Source organism: Astyanax mexicanus, chromosome 19 (assembly GCF_023375975.1).
Source record: "Astyanax mexicanus isolate ESR-SI-001 chromosome 19, AstMex3_surface, whole genome shotgun sequence".
Taxonomy (NCBI): domain Eukaryota; kingdom Metazoa; phylum Chordata; class Actinopteri; order Characiformes; family Acestrorhamphidae; genus Astyanax; species Astyanax mexicanus.
The window spans coordinates 39,925,697-39,943,274 of NC_064426.1; the positions used below are offsets into that span (position 1 = coordinate 39,925,697).

General features: G+C 41.0%; 1 protein-coding gene across 1 annotated transcript in view; it reads left to right on the top strand.

Moving 5' to 3' along the window:
• The window catches only part of LOC103025928 (ras-related protein Rab-37), a 62,427-nt gene that overhangs the window by 2,456 nt on the left and 42,393 nt on the right, over positions 1 to 17,578 (top strand). The window contains exon 2 of the mRNA XM_022664960.2: positions 16,383 to 16,493. Within this exon, the coding sequence (XP_022520681.1) occupies positions 16,383 to 16,493 (111 nt within the window). The remainder of the gene's footprint in view (positions 1 to 16,382; positions 16,494 to 17,578) is intronic.

The window sequence follows — 17,578 nt, forward strand, 5'->3', positions numbered from 1 at the left end:
GACGCTGTAAGAGGAAGCTGTCTGAAAGGGATGCTGGGGTGCTAACCCGGATTGTATCCAAAAAAACATAAAACCACGGCTGATCAAATCACGGCAGAATTCAATGTTCACCTCAACTCTCCTGTTTCCATCAGAACTGTCCGTCACCACAATCAATTATTGTGCTCTAAAACCAGGTGATTTAGTTTCATTGTCCAACCCCTGTACCTGTCCTACTGCATATTAACGCAAATGTCAAATCAGCCAATCACATGGCAGCAACTCAATGCATTTAGGCATTCAAAGCGAGCATCAGAATGGAGCAGAAAGGTGATTTAAGTGACTTTATACAACAGTTAGTTCTGACCTCAAAATCTGATTGGTTGAGAAGTGTTCTAGCCGCGCTGATATTTGTGATAACAGACAGCATGGCATTATCACACTAAATCTGTATCACTCCGCGGATGCGTTGCCAAGTAACGGCATATACTATACACACAAGACCTTTTTGAATCATCACCTCCACCACCACCAGCAGCAGCAGCATTAGCTTAGCACAGGCTAATGCCCAGTCAAGGCACGCTCGTCTGCAGCCCACAAAGAGAAAGAAAATCCATCATTCACCTTGGCTGCGGTCTGATAACCGGAATGCTAACCAGCCAGGCTAGGCTAAGCTAAGCTAAAGCTAAGCTAAAGCAAGCCATGCTAACCTAACAACAGTCCTGCAGGCACAGCTAGCTAGGAGTGTGTTTATGTGAATTTTTGACACTTCTTCCAGAAGAGCATTTGTGAGGTCAGACACTGATGTTGACGAGACATAGTCTAGTTTCCACTCTAATTCATACCAAAGGTATTTAACCCTTGTGTGGTGTTCATATTTTTGTTACTCGTTTACTTTGTTACTTGTATTTAATTCAGCAAAATTAAGCAATTTTACATTAAAATGCTTTACACATGCTCGCTTCACCTAAATTGCAAGCAATATAAACAGCTTACATGGTTAATATTTGCCCTTTACCTTTCTTATGTTACATTTCTTTTAAAAAGTGCTACTCTTTTTTTATGAGTTTTTTAATAAAATGTAAAAGAAAATGAGATATGAGTAGAAAATTTGTTTAGTTTCAAATTTACAAATGAAGCAATGTTTATTAGCCCTTGGCCAAACATACTGTATGTAATATAAATGTGTAGGGGGGGGGGTGTACAGTGTGTGTTTATCGAAAATGTGTTTTGATATATGTTTTTCACAAAAACAATGAGCCAATGCCAATAAGTTTGAGTTAGAAAAAAAAATTTTTTAGTATCATTTGATGAAAAATGAAAACGGGTCCCACAGACCCGAACACCACACAAGGGTTAATCAGGTTGAGATCAGGACTCTGTGCAGGCCAGTCAAGTTCTTCCACACCAGACTTACCAGATAATCCCTGTCTTTATGGAGATTGCTTTGTGCACTGGTGAGATTTCATGTTTCATGTCCTGGAAAGTTGTTCCTGGAAAGTTGAGAAATCTGAAAATTGTCCAAAATCTCTTGATATACTGAAGCATTGAGAGTTTCTTCTTTCTTCTTCTCTGGAACTAAGGGGTCGAGCTCACATCATAATGATCCCCCCCTCCACCAAACTTTACACTCTTGCTGCAGTGCAGTCAGATGAGCACCAATCTCCTGGCAACCGCCAAACCCAGACTTATCAATCAAATTACAAGAAAGAGACGCGTGATTCGTCGCTCCAGAGAACACGTTTCTGCTTGTTTTTTACACCTGTAACCATGGAAGAGATTGAAACACCTGAATTCAATGATTTCTGATGATGGGTGAGTGAATTCTTTTGGCTGTATAGTGTATATAAATATGTGAATGGCAGAGTGAGCGAGGGCGAGCGAGCTGTGGTGATCAGTGCTGGTGAGAGAGGGTGTGTTGCACGGTGTTGTGTGGCTTTGTGTTTGCCAGAGCAGCATTATGACTCATTTTCATTTTACCCACGCTCACACTGAAGTGAGATCATACAAACCTCCATTCCTGTTCCCATTCACACGCTTTTCTCACATTTACACCATGTACTGGACATCAATAATAATCAATAATCAATATCACGATTAATTAAACATTGACCTTTTATGATTACAGTTAATAAACAGTTATTTTAATTAATATTTGACACTAAATTTTTCTTTGGCTCAAGCTGAAGTTCTGGCAACTTCCTGCCAGTTACACAATATACCATACTCATTTTATTTTCACACCTGGGATACCCCACCAACCAGCAATAAACCACCTGTGATAGCATAGCAACCACTTAGTAACACAGTAGGAAACACCTATAGCAACTGCCTGGTTACAATTCAGCAACACTATAGCAACCACCTGGGATACCATAGTAATAACCTAGCAACTACTTAGTTACCACTCAGCAACACCAGAGCAACCGCCTGCCATACCATAGTAACAACCTAGCAACACCATAAAAAAACCACCTGGGATACATATTAACAACCCAGTAAAACCAGAGCAACCACAAACTAATTATGTATTATGTACCCAGCAACATCATAGCAATCACCTACAGCAACTACCTAGTTACTACTCAGCAACACTATAGCAACCACCTGGGATATGATAGTAACAAACTAGCAACACTATAGCACAAACTCCTGGATACCATATCAATACCATAGCAACTACCTAGTTACCACTCAGCAACACCAGAGCAACCTCCTGGAATACCACAGTAACAACCTAGCAACACTATAGAAACCACCTGGGATACCTAGCAAATAATGTACCTAGCAACATCATAGAATTCACCTAGGAACACCATAGCAAACAACCAATAGCAACTACCTGGTTACTACCCAGCAACACTATAGCAAACACCTGGATACCATGTCAATACCATAGCATTTACTTCGTTGCCACTCAGCAACACCAGCACAACCACCTGGAATACCGCAGTAACAACCTAGCAACACCAAAGAAACCACCTGGGGTGCAAATGTAACCGTTTAGCTACATTTATAGCAATCAGCAAACAACCACTTAGCAACACCATAGCAACCAATTAGCAACCACGAATCAACAGAGTAGCAAGGTCATTCTGGAGCAGAATATAGCAGAGTAGTTGCAGCAGGGGTGTCAGGAGGGGACGTTTGGAATGGCAGGACTCCTGGACTTCAGGACTCATGGACTCCAGGACTTCAGGACTCCTGGACTCCAGGACTTCAGGACTCCAGGACTTCAGGACTCCTGGACTCCAGGATTTCAGGACTCCTGGACTCCAGGACTTCAGGACTCCAGGACTCCAGGTTCAGGACTCCTGGACTCCAGGACTTCAGAACTTCAGGACTCATGGACTCCAGGACTCCTGGACTCCAGGACTTCAGGACTCCTGGACTCCAGGACTCCTGGACTCCAGGACTTTAGGACTCCTGGACTCCAGGACTTCAGGACTTCTGGACTCCAGGACTTCAGGACTCCTGGACTCCAGGACTTCAGGACATCAGGACATCAGGACTTCAGGACATCAGGACATCAGGACTCCAGGACTTCAGGACTCCAGGACTTCAGGACTCCAGTACTTCAGGACTCCTGGACTCCAGGACTCCAGGACTTCAGGACTCCAGGACTCCAGGTTCAGGACTCCTGGACTCCAGGACTTCAGAACTTCAGGACTCATGGACTCATGGACTCCAGGACTCCTGGACTCCTGGACTCCAGGACTCCTGGACTCCAGGACTTTAGGACTTCAGGACTTCAGGACTCCAGGACTTCAGGACTCCTGGACTCCAGGACTTCAGGACAACAGGACATCAGGACATCAGGACTTCAGGACTCCAGGACTCCAGGACTTCAGGACTCCAGTACTTCAGGACTCCTGGACTCCAGGACTTCAGGACTCCAGGACTCCAGGTTCAGGACTCCTGGACTCCAGGACTTCAGAACTTCAGGACTCATGGACTCCAGGACTCCTGGACTCCAGGACTTCAGGACTCCTGGACTCCAGGACTTTAGGACTTTAGGACTTCAGGACTTCAGGACTTCTGGACTCCAGGACTTCAGGACTCCTGGACTCCAGGACTTCAGGACATCAGGACATCAGGACTTCAGGACTCCTGGACTCCAGGACTCCAGGACTTCAGGACTCCAGTACTTCAGGACTCCTGGACTCCAGGATTTCAGGACTCCTGGACTCCAGGACTTCAGGACTTCCAGTCCATCAGCATTTGCTTTGCAGGGCTTTTATATCAGGTTTGTTTGTGAAAGTGCACACTGGGCTGTGAGAGCATCAATCACCATTAACACAGTGGTTTACGGGGTTAATCTCCCCGGCTTTAATCTGTGTTTGTTAAACTGCTCCTCAGTTTACTATTCTTTATTTAGGCAGGAGCTGACAGTCTGCAGGCTGTTGGTACTCGCTGTAATTTGCACCTTCTTGTCTGCAGGAGTGAGGTAATTAATCTGCTGCTGTGGAGAGAGCTGAGACTGGAAACTGGAGGTATACGAGTTTGTGTAGATGTGAGCTATAATACATACGCAATAATATCGCTATAATAATATTTTTAAATATGGTAAACGATATTAACCTGAAATATGGTGCCATATCAGCCACCCCTAATTATCACATCAGGGTTCTACTTTTTTAATGTTTTTAGCAAAAGAAAAAGTCACACTGTTCTCATTCCCCATTATATATCTACTAGAGACAGATTATATCTGTCCAGTATCATTTATTTTTATTCAATCCTGGATATATATTTGCACCAGGAGTGAGTAGCATAAAGTTATCCAAAAGCAGTGTGTAAGACTGGTGGAGGAGGAGAACATGATGCCAAGATGCATGAAAAAAACTGTGATTAAAAACCAGGGTTATTCCAGAGGAGGGGTTACACTTGAAAAGAAGGTGTATGGGTAAGTGTTAGGGCTAAGGGGTGAAATGGGATTGGGCCTTAATTCCCAATACATGCCCCTAATTAGACTAAAACTAAAGTTACTGCTTCATTACTCCACATGGTGGTGCTATAATTAAATGAATATGTTTAATAAACCTGCAGTGGACAATACTGGTTGTTAAATTCTGTGAAACTGGCACCAATAAATCCATAATTGCTGGAATTTGCTTATTTCGGAGTATTTTATTCTCTTCAGTAACAGAGATGACGTGAAGTATCATAAAAAAAAACCTCTATAGGTGATGAAAAGCACCAACTCTTGTGAGCACGTTTCTAATTAAAGTTAGCTAAAGCTAAAAAAGAGAGGGTGCTTTTCCTGGCGGGGGTGCTGAATTTGGCACAACACCGGCTTTACACGCACGGTCAGTGAACAGAGCAATAAATCTCAACAATAACAACGTACTGCAAAAAAACGACTTTTGGGTAATGTCTTGTTCTGCTAACAGACTGGGAGGGTTTGGGATATCTAACATTTATATTAACTGCTGCCAGAAATATCTATGAAACATAAAGTTACGATCTTCTCATAAAAAAGGACACCATCGTAAAAAGAGCTCTCAGTAGGAAAAATTAAAAACACAGGACCCAAAGCTACTAAGTTTTTAAAAGAGTGGAGAAAATGTAAATATACAACATAATTGACATGCCAATACATAATAATATAAAAAAATATATAATAATAATAATAACAAATAATAATAATAACTAAATCTGTTGTTATATTATTTTAAATATTAGGTGATATCTGATCAGTTTTTGTCATATATATATATATATAATTCAGACATTACATGCATCATTTTTTCAAACAACAGTAAATGTAATGTGGAGTAACATGTTTAGGTTGTAAAGTGACCTTTATTTGGAATTAACTCATAACAAACAGAAATATAGAAAAATGTATTTTGTTTATTTGTGATTAACTGTAATTCTGCAAATTTAGTAACGAACCAAGATACTTTCGGACAGAGGTGGAAAAAGTACTGAAAATTGTAATTAAGTAAAAGTACCTTTACTTTGCTAAAATTCTACTCAAGTAAAAGTAAAAGTACCCATCAAAAAATCTACTTGAGTAAAAGTAAAAAAGTACTTAATTTAAAATTTACTTTGAGTAAAAGTTACATAGTTACTTTTAATTATTTGATGTAAAAAAAGTACAAATAATAAATTAATTATTAATTAATATAAATAAATGATTACTCCACATAATAATTTGGATCTTTCAGGCAGTGTTTGTTCAGACCACCCCATAAAACAAGTGGCATAGGTTTCTATGATTTTTTTTTTTACTATTAAAAAGTTATGGTCATATGGGTGACTATAAACCGTATTTTTTTATTATTTTACAGTTCATTATTATATTTAACTTGCCATTGCTTTTCTTTAACTGCTATTTACTGCTATTTCAATTGTTTTTTCCCAGTATTTTATTTTTTACTCAGTAACGTGAAGTCTTCCAATGTTGCGAAGTAAATTACTTGTGTCAAAATGTACTTGAGTAAAAGTAAAATTACCTATATTAAAAACTACTTTAAAAATTACAAATTACTCATAAAATCTACTCAATTACAGTAACATGAGTAAATGTAATTCATTACTTTCCACCTCTGCTTTCGGATGTACTGAACACTGTCTGAGGCTACATTCTGCCGTCTTTATCTGAGGTAACTTAGCGCTTTTCTTCTTCCTGTTGTCTTCTAGCTGTAAACCAATCAAAGATCTCCTCAGAGGAGAGGCTGCATTCCTGATGTGGTACATCTTCATGTCTTCCTGTTGTCGTTTGCATTTTTAATGGCCGTGTTTCTCCTCTTTCCTCACTTCCGGAGGAGAGGAAATGAGGTTATTAAAGAAAGATGAGACACGACACTCACAGCGGAGTCAGAGTCATCCTCTCTGCTTCCTGTGAGGGATCATGGCCGACAGCGAGCATCTTCTTAAACCTGTTTGATGTCAAGTCAAGAGTTAAGTCAAGAGGCTTTTACTGTCATTATATCTGAGTACAGGAACACGGCGCAGCGAAATTATGTTCCTGCGGAAGCATCGTGCAAAATTGGAGCAACAGTACAATAGAAGACAAACATGAAGCATGCAAATTGTGCAACGATAATGCATCATACAGTGCAATGAATACAATAAAACAGCAGACGAGACAATTTAACAGACAGGACAGAGCAGCAAAGATTCGGCTATGTAAACAAAACTGTAATAAAAAATATATATTTTAAAGTTAAACGAGTGCTGAATGTAAATCTACACAGATTTCTCTCCTAAAAAATCCTGTTTATTTGTGTGAGTAAAGCTAGCTAACTAGCTATCGGTTAGCATCTAATGCCACCCAACAGCGCTACACTGAGGGAGCCTGAGTGTTACGGTAAGCCAGGGTGATATTAGCTAGCAGTTTGTCCCACATAGCTTGTTTTAACATGATCAACACGCACGAGTCCGATATACTCGCCTATGAACGGTAAATGCTAATGCTGCTCTAGCAGTGCTAGCTAGGATTAGCAGCAGGCCAATAATATTCACCTCTGAATGGGGAAATAGCGGTTAGTGGCTAATGCTAATGCTAATCCAGTCTCAGTGTTGGAAAACTAAACTGAAACCCACGTATAACTCTATACTTTAACATGTGTGGCTTTACTGCTCCTTAATACCTGACTGGTAGAATTGATACATAAGGTGCACCGAATTATAAGGCACACTTTTTTGACGATTTTTGGGAAAATTAAAAGATTTTAGGAATTTTAAAGTACAGTACATGATCACAGCAGTTACTGAGGTAGATAATATACAGTACTAATTACTAATGAACCCTGAGTAAGTCTAATTGGGGGGAAAGAGTCTTAGGGAGTTTAGAGCGTCTATGTTTAAATAAAAAATATCCATGTTTGATAGCTTGCCATCAGCTGCCGGAGCCCTGAGAGAGCACAGTTGTCCTTGCTTTCTCTGGGTGGGTACAGTAGATGGCGCGCTTCTCTTTCCCCTCATCACTCCTAGGGTGATGTGGATCAGCACAAGGCTGCGTCTGTGAGCTGATGTATCAGAACCGAGTCGCTGCGCTTTCCTCCAAGCGTTAGCGCTGTGATGCTACTCGGTAATGCTACAGCATCAGCAGCAGCTCAAAAAGAGGCGGAGTCTGACTTCACATGTGTCGGAGGAGGCATGTGCTAGTCTTCACCCTCCTGGTGTTGGGGCATCACTAGTGATAGGGGGAGTCCTAATGGGAGTGGGTTGGGTAATTGGCTGTGTAAATTGTTATGTTTTTGTTTAAGTTTGATGGTAGGCACCCTACTGAATACAACACTCCTAAAATACAGATTTCAGCCATTAATCCTTTAAAATCAGGCGTATTCTGCCCGGCTATGAGTACCTTTTATTATAAATGTTCTTCAGATGAGTGTATGAACAGTGCTGGGAGACTGAGTCAAGGTCTTCAGTTTTTATTAGATTGGGTGTAGGATGGTGGGAGTATGAGCTGTTTCTCCAGGGCACCGCCGTCCAAAAGCAATTTCACTGCAGACACAGCCATCGTTTTATCATCTTTATCAAGTGCTTTCATTCACTTCACATTTCACAGACTCTTAACACTCACAGCTATTCAGCTACATTTTGAGAGCTGAAGGACAAGGCTGATGCAGATCCACTCTGGTGCCTCCTTTCCTAAAGAAAGGCAAGATAATGTACCGCTTAGAAATAATGAGTTTCTTTGATTTTACCAAATGTAAAACCTGTGGAATATAATCAAGAGGAAGATGGATGATCACAAGCCATCAAACCACCAAACTGAACTGCTTGAATTTTTGCACCAGGAGTGAAGCAGCATAAAGTTATCCAAAAGCAGTGTGTAAGACTGGTGGAGGAGAACATGATGCCAAGATGCATGAAAAAAAACTGTGATTAAAAAACAGAGTTATTCCACCAAATATTGATTTCTGAACTCTTAAAACTTTATAAATATAACATAACATAAAACATATGAACTTGTTTTCTTTGCATTATTTGAGGTCTGAAAGCTCTGCATCTTTTTTGTCATTTCAGACATTACTCATTTTCTGCAAATAAATGCTCTAAATTAGAATATTTTTATTTGGAGTGTTGTCAGTAGTTTATAGAATAAAACAACAATTTTCATTTTACTCAAACATAAACCTATAAATAGCAAACATTTCCAGATCTATATATAGTCATTGTTCAATAAAAAACAAGTATCTCCATGTTTGTCGATTTTTAGTTTACTAAATAATTTGAACAGACAAACTCTCCCTTACACTGTGTCAAAATTTCTTGATAAAGGGACCAATAGAAATACTTTAAAATGACCTAAAATAAACTCTTTTTACATTGACTTTTATTGAAAGTTTCAAAGTTTTTTCTTTCTTCTGTACGGTTGCTGTTTTTGGAGATACTTGTTTTTCATTGGACAGCGACGATATGTACATATGTATTTTTTTTGTTTCTTTTTACATTTTTTAATTACCCAACCCACTCATTAGGCCCCCCCTATTACTAGTGATGCCCCAACCACCCGTCTCCTCTAATACATATGAAGTCAGACTCCGCCTCTTTTTGAACTGCTGCTGATGCTGTAGCATTACCGAGTAGCATCACAGCGCTAACGCTCGGAGGAAAGCACAACGACTCGGTTCTGATACATCAGCTCACAAATGCAGCCTTGTGCTGATCCACATCACCCTAGAAGTGACGAGGGGAAAGAGCGCCATCTACTGTACCCACCCAGAGAGAGCAAGGCCAATTGTGCTCTCTCGGGGCTCTGACAGCTGAAAGCAAGCTATCAAATAGGGATATTTTTCTTTTTTGAAACATAGACGCTCTAAACTCCCTAAGACTCAAACCCCAGTTAGACAGATGATGTGAGGTATCGTAGAGAATTGTCTTGTGATCAATTGTGTATCATCATTATTGTGGACAATGTATCGTGATAAAATCGTATCGGGAGATACCCTGTGATTCCCACCCCTAGTGGTCTCTGTAAAAGTCCTCCTACTCTTTTCATATTACTTACTTTAAAAACTGTGTCCATTCAGGTTTTGTAGGTCAGCATTAAGTCCTACAGTTTAAACCTTCTGCATGCAGTTACCAGAAACCAGGTCTGTTAGCATCACGCTGGAGGGCAGATGTTTGTAAAACTGCTCCCAGGAGTAGAGTTTCTGTAGGAGGCAGCGGATGAGGGCATGGTCTTCTGCTCACAGGAGCCGGTATGTCATGTTTGCGTGATGGAGAGCTGAAATTAAGAAATCCCTGTGCTGGAGGTCTTGCCTGGAAACTGATGTGCTGCTATGGTTACCATCCACTTTTCCTCTCCTCCTCCTCCTCCTCCTCCTCCTCCTCTTCCTCCAGCCGCTGGTCTCGGCCTGCGTCCTCCTTCACCTGCCGAGCGAGTGATGACGGCTCTTGGCCGGTATTAATGTTGGATGAGGCCGTTATGAAAAAGTAATTGAGTTTGGATGCTGGTGGTTCAGGACGGGCTGTTGTGATCAGAAGAGCATGACTCAGATCCTGAAGGAGCTTCAGAGGAGCTTAGGAGGCCTGGCCTTCAACAAATGTGTACCGCTGTGTGATGCTCCAACCATGAGAGAATGTGCTTTAATGGGTCATCGGGGGGTATAGAGAGAGAGAGGGATAGAGAGAGAGAGAGAGAGAGAGACAGAGGATAGAGAGAGATGGTAAAGAAAGCAATAGAATGAGAGGTAGAGTGAGTGAGAGAGAGATGAAGGTATTGAGGATTAGAGTTTTTCAAGGGGAGAGCGAGTTGTGTGGAGATGTGTGTGGAATTGTGTAGAGTTGTATGTGGAGTTGTGTGGAGATGTGTAGAGTTGTGTGGAGTTGTGTATAGATGTGTTGAGATATGAAGAGTTGAGATGTGTGGAGTTGTGTAAAGTTGTTTATAGAGATGTGTTGAGTTGTGTAGAGTTGAGATGTGCAGAGATGTGTAGAGTGTATGGAGATGTGTTTCAGCTCTTCTCCATGTAGAGTGTAGATGTGTAGAGTGTATGGAGATGTGTTTCAGCTCTTCTCCATCCACCACCACAGATCAGCTGCTCATCATCCATCTTACTCTATAAGCCATTAGTGGAGCTGCTATACACCTGAATATATAAAACCTATGTGGATGTATGAAAGACTTTTTAAAATTAATTTAAAAGCCATTTGACCAGTGGTAGGATGGTCCCCCCTTTAATGTGAGTCTTGGTCCTCCCAAGGTTTCTTCCTCCTCCTGCAGCTCTGAGGGAGTTTTTCCTTGCCTCCGCGCTCACTGGGGGTTCTGTATTCTCTATTTTCTATGTTTAATGTTTTTGCCTGATTCTTTGTCCTGTAATCATGTTTCTGTAAAGCTGCTTTGTGCCAACACCAGTTGTAAAAAGCGCTATACAAATAAATTTGATTTGATTTGATGTGTAGAGTTGAGTTGTATGTAGAGTTATGTGGAGATATGTGTAGAGTTGTGTATGGAGATGTGTAGAGTTGTGTAGAGATGTGTAGAATTTTATGTGGAGATGTGTAGAGTTGTATGTAGAGATGTGTATAAATGTGTGTAGAGTTGTGTGTAGAGATGTGTGGAAATGTGTAGAGATGTGTAGAATTGTGTCTGGATATGTGTGGATTTCTGTAGGGTTGTATGTAGAGATGTGTGGAGTTGTGTAGAGTTGTATTTAGAGTTGTATATAGAGTTGTGTAGAGTTGTATGTAGAGATGTGTGTAGAGATGTGGGGAAATGTGTGTGGAGGTGTGTAGAGTTGAGATTTGTAGAGCTGTGTGTAGTTGTGTAGAGTCTTGTGTGGAGTTGCGTGTGGAAATGTGTGGAGTTGTATGTAGAGTTGTGTAGAGTTGTATGTAGAGTTGGGTTTAGAAATGTGGGGAGATGTGTAGAGTTGAGTTGAGTGTTGTGTAGTGTTGTGTAGAGTTGAGATGTGTAAAGATGTGTGGAAATGTGTGTAGAGTTGTGTTGAGTAATGTGTATAGTTGATATGTGTAGAGTTGTGTAGAGTTGTATGTAGATATGTGTTTAGAGATGTGGGAAGATATGTGTGGAGGTTTGTAGAGTTGAGATGTGTAGAGTGGAGTTGAGTGTTGTGTAGAGATGTGTAGAGTTGATATGTGTAGAGATATGTGGAAATGTGTGTAGAGTTGTGTTGAGTGTTGTGTAGAGTTGATATGTGTAGAGATATGTGGAAATGTGTGTAGAGTTGTGTTGAGTGTTGTGTAGAGTTGATATGTGTAGAGTTGAGTTGTGTAGAGATGTGTAGAGTTGTGTAAAGTTGTGTATAGTGTTGTGTGGAGTTGAGATGTGTGGAGTTGTGTAAAGTTGTGTAGAGTGTTGTGTGGAGTTGCGTGGAAATGTGTAGAGTTGTGTAAAGTTGTGTAGAGTGTTGTGTAGAGTGTTGTGTGGAGTTGATATGTGTAGAGTTGGGTTGTGTAGAGATGTGTAGAGTTGTGTATAGTTGTGCATAGTTGTGTAGAGTGTTGTGTAGAGATGTGTAGAGTTGTGTAAAGTTGTGTAGAGTGTTGTGTAGAGTGTTGTGTGGAGTTGATATGTGTAGAGATGTGTAGAGTTGTGTAGAGTTGTGTATAGTTGTGTAGAGTGTTGTGTGGAGATGTGTGTAGAGTTGTGTAAAGTTGTGTAGAGTGTTGTGTGGAGTTGACATGTGTAGAGTTGAGTTGTGTAGAGATGTGTGTAGAGTTGTGTAAAGTTGTGTAGAGTGTTGTGTGGAGATGTGTGTAGAGTTGTGTAGAGTGTTGTGTGGAGATGTGTGTAGAGTTGTGTGAAGTTGTGTAGAGTGTTGTGTGGAGTTGATATGTGTAGAGTTGAGTTGTGTAGAGATGAGTTGTGTAGATATGTGTGTAGAGTTGTGTAAAGTTGTGTAGAGTGTTGTGTGGAGATGTGTGTAGAGTTGTGTAGAGTGTTGTGTGGAGATGTGTGTAGAGTTGTGTAAAGTTGTGTAGAGTGTTATGTGGAGTTGACATGTGTAGAGTTGAGTTGTGTAGAGATGTGTGTAGAGTTGTGTAAAGCTGTGTAGAGTGTTGTGTGGAGATGTGTGTAGAGTTGTGTAGAGTGTTGTGTGGAGATGTGTGCAGAGTTGTGTGAAGTTGTGTAGAGTGTTGTGTGGAGTTGATATGTGTAGAGTTGAGTTGTGTAGAGATGTGTGTAGAGTTGTGTAAAGTTGTGTAGAGTGTTGTGTGGAGTTGAGATGTGTAGAGTTGAGTTGTGTAGAGATGTGTGTAGAGTTGTGTAACATTGTGTAGAGTGTTGTGTGGAGATGTGTGTAGAGTTGTGTAGAGTGTTGTGTGGAGATGTGTGTAGAGTTGAGTTGTGTAGAGATGTGTGTAGAGTTGTGTAAAGTTGTGTAGAGTTGTGTAGAGTGTTGTGTGGAGATTTGTGTAGAGTTGTGTAAAGTTGTGTAGAGTGTTGTGTGGAGTTGAGATGTGTAGAGTTGAGTTGTGTAGAGATGTGTGTAGAGTTGTGTAAAGTTGTGTAGAGTGTTGTGTGGAGCTGAGATGTGTAGAGTTGAGTTGTGTAGAGATGTGTGTAGAGTTGTGTAAAGTTGTGTAGAGTGTTGTGTGGAGTTGAGATGTGTGGAGTTGTGTAGAGTTGTGTGGAGTTGTGTGGAGTTGCGTGTGGAAATGTGTGGATGTGGCAGATCAGACAGCGACTGGCTGGAGGTGATAAATGTCAACAAAAGAGCGGCGGGTGCATCTGCTGCCCCACGGCCTGTCACCGGCGCCGGCTGTAGACGGGAAACCATGGCAACGGGAGACGAATCACGCCCACGTCAGGCCTGTGCTCCCCGCGGTGCCGCGGCGCGACCCGGTGAGACGGGGAGAGATACTCGTCTGGGGAGCCTCCAGCCTGGGTGAAGGAGAAGAGGAGATAAAGAAGAGGAGAGATAGAAAAGAAAGGAGGACAGAGAGAGAGAGAGAGAGAGAGAGAGAGAGAATTCCACAGATTTTACTACGACTGTTGTATTTTTTATTTTATACCCAGATAACATGCACAGTCCTCCTACTCTTCTTCTGTAGACGTGCCTTTGCAACGTGTGCATCATCTGGACGTGTATAGTCCTCTTTAAAGTACATGGACAATGCAGCACCTAATTCTGCCCTAAAGCTTCCAAAAAACAGAGACAAAAACTAAAAACAGTAAATCTTGTGTTCATACTGGATGGAAAACTCCATTCTTGTATTTTATGTTTATGTAAGTTTATTTTATACAAAACCAGTCAAACATTTAAGAAACCCAGTGTTTTCCCTTTATTTGTGCATTTAAAGGAGAACTCTGGTGTAAAATGGACTTTTGCTGTAGTAAAACATGATAAAAAGTTCTTACCTTTGATGAATAGCACACCTCCATTCTCCCACAGCGTTCAGAGATCCAGAAATTTTAACAGTTTGTCCAAACACCCTTCAGACTGTGTGACATGGGGCATAATTTGCTTCAATAATTTGCCTTTTACACCGTTATCCAGCTCAAAGTAGCTCCACAACTCCTTGCTAGAATCCGGAGAGCCCTGACATTTAAAACAAGGCATTAATAACTTAAAAAGTGCACAAGAAGCTTATTAAAAACCACTGTTTACATTCTATAATGCTACAAGCTTCAGCTCCAAGCGCCGCCATCACTGTACTGATACAAATTATGCCTCGTGTCACCCAGTCTGAAGGGTGTTTGGACAAACTGTTAAAATTTCTGGATCTCAGAACGCTGTGGGAGAACGGAGGTGTGCTATTCATCAAAGGTAAGAACTTTTTATCATGTTTTTCTACACCTTTCACCTCTTTAGGTACAAATGGTGCCCAATTTTGCAGTAAAATTCCAGTGTCTTTAAGAACAGCAAATGAACTAAAATCTAAAAAAACATGTATATTGATTAACCCTTTCAGAGCCTGCATCCGTTACAATGGACATCATGTATTTTAATTATGTTTTGTTGCTAATTGATACTTGTTGTTAATCAGAACAGACTATAAATGAGCCAATAAAAACGTTTACAAGCCTGCCTGGCCAAAAAAAAGTAAATGATGTGGGGTTGGTTGATGCTGCAGTTGGTCTGCAGGTTTAGGTTCAGCAACAGTATGTGCTGAAAGAATGAGGTCAGCTGACTACCTGAATATACTGAATATAGACCAGGTTATTCCATCAATGGATTTATTTTTTCTTTCCTGATGACACGGCCATATTCCAAGATAACAATATCAGGATTCATGGGGCTGGAACTGTGAAAGAGTTCAGAGTTCAGGGAGCATGAGATCATCATTTTCACACATGGATTGAGAGAGAGTTCACCACAGAGTCCAGATCTTAACCCCATTGAGAATCTTTGGGATGTGCTGGATGGAGAAGAGCTGCTTTGTGCAGTGGTCAGACTCATCATACCATCATCAATGCTGCTGCAAGATCTTGATGAAAAATTAATCCAGGGACACTGTACTGAAATAAAATATCTTGAGACACTGCAGAAGCTTATTGAAACAATGCCAAAGTAAATGCGTCAAAGCAATGAAATATCAAGGCAATCCAACCAAATATTACAGTGTGACCATTTTTGGGGGTAAATGTGTGTTATGTTTGTATTGTACACACTGTAACCCCTGTATTAAGACCTGTATGTATTCCTCCTGTTGTATAATTCCTTCAGCTCCTCCCCATGTCCTGATTATTTTGGTACTTTCCCGTTCACAACATGTCTGATCCTACTAATCAGCTCATTAACAAGCTCCTCCTGAGGTGAAGAGGTTTTGCCACAGCAGGCGGAAACAAGATAAGGGGCACTTCAGGCTCAGAGGGGTGGGGGTGGGGCAATTCCTTCAGATACCTGTATAATGGGTGAATTTGCAGTAGATGCCTGTGCTGTGTTTTTGTTTTTTGTTTGCTGCATAGCTGTATTTAAAGGGTATTTTAAATTAAATTCGCTAAACTGAATACTCAAGGTTTACTCAAGGAGAACTTCGGTGTAAAACTGACTTGTAGTAAAACATGATAAAAAGTACTTACCTTTGTTGAAAAGCCCACTGATAATGACAGACATACAGGGGATGGACAATGAAACTGAAACACCTGGTTTTAGAGCACAATAATTGATTGTGGTGACGGACAGTTCTGGTGGAAACAGGAGAGTTGAGGTGAATATTGAATTCTATGTGATTTGATCAGCCGTGGTTTTATGTTTTTTGGATACAATCCGGGTTAGCACCCGAACATACAAAATTTCCTGATGAACGGACCAATAGAAACTCTTAAAAATGACCTGAAATTAACTCTTTTTACATCGACTTCCATAGAAAGTGTAGAAGTTTTTTTCTCTCTCTTGTAAAGTTGCTGTTTTGGAGATACTTGTTTTTTAATGGACAGCGACGATATAGAAGTTATTCATTATGGTCTTAAATTATAGAATTAATATTCAATAATAATTATCTGTATCTTATATCTTTGCCCATCACAGACCATCCTGGTTGGAGACAGTGGAGTTGGGAAGACCTCGCTGTTGGTGCAGTTTGACCAGGGCAAGTTCATCCCTGGTTCTTTCTCCGCCACCGTCGGCATCGGCTTCACAGTGAGTATTCATATCTGTATGGATCCATATCAGAACTGCGCAGGCTGCCCGCTGTGCCTGGCACCACTAGATGGCACACCTTCACTCCACAGGGCAGAACTCCATCAGAGAGATAGCAGCAAGACCTCCATTGGTGGTCCATGTTCTCTCTAAAAAAAAGGGGAGGAGATAAGTGGGTGAAGAACGCCAAAAGCCCTGCCACCTGAGCTAAGCTGTATTGTGTACAATCACTGTGCGGAAAACTGCAATCAGGCGCACAAAAGAGAATAATGAACCGTACAGTGATTGCCCTTTGTTGGCATTACTGTCAAACCAACGCCCTCCTCCCTCCCCCCCGTATGATTCATAACTTTATGATAATCATACTGAACAACCGGGACTGAACGATCCAGCCACGGCATCTGTGGGGGCTTTAACTGGTGCTTTAAATGCCAATCATGCTCCATTTATATTCATAACTCAGACCGCGCCTCTGCAGGGGGATCAGGGCTGAGGTAAAGCTGGTGTCTGATTACGGTAATAGGGTAATGATATGGCTACTGCTGACTCTGATTGTAATTGTGGAGGCATCTAGTCGAGCTTGGCTTGTTGTCTTGGATTGTGGGTAGATGGGAGACACAAAAATTAACGGTATTCTTAAAATAATGCTGATGTGGAAACATAAATGCACAAACCTGAGGTGAACTGAACTGATAATATAACTCTGGTAACCTCTTTAAAGCTCTGCAAACAAACCAGAAATCTACAGCTATATTCAGAGTGCAATCTGATGCTCATTGCTATCTTACACCCCACCCCACGTCTGTTTTCACGCCTTCCATCTGCATCGTTTAAATATCAACAGTGCTTCTGAATATATCTACGCTGATGGGCATGGTGGTGGTCTGGAAATGAGGTGTTCAGGTCAGTTTCGTGTGCATTGCTATCTTAGCAACAGAAAAAACAGGTGCTTCTCTGTGAGCTTTTGTTTATATTCCTCCCCTGTCTCTCTGTCGCACTCGGTGTGACTTTAGTTTTCACAAGTTCTCGTTTTTCTGCCCGTTCTTGGGCTCTCTATCTCCTTATAAGGGCGTTTTTTCCAGGCC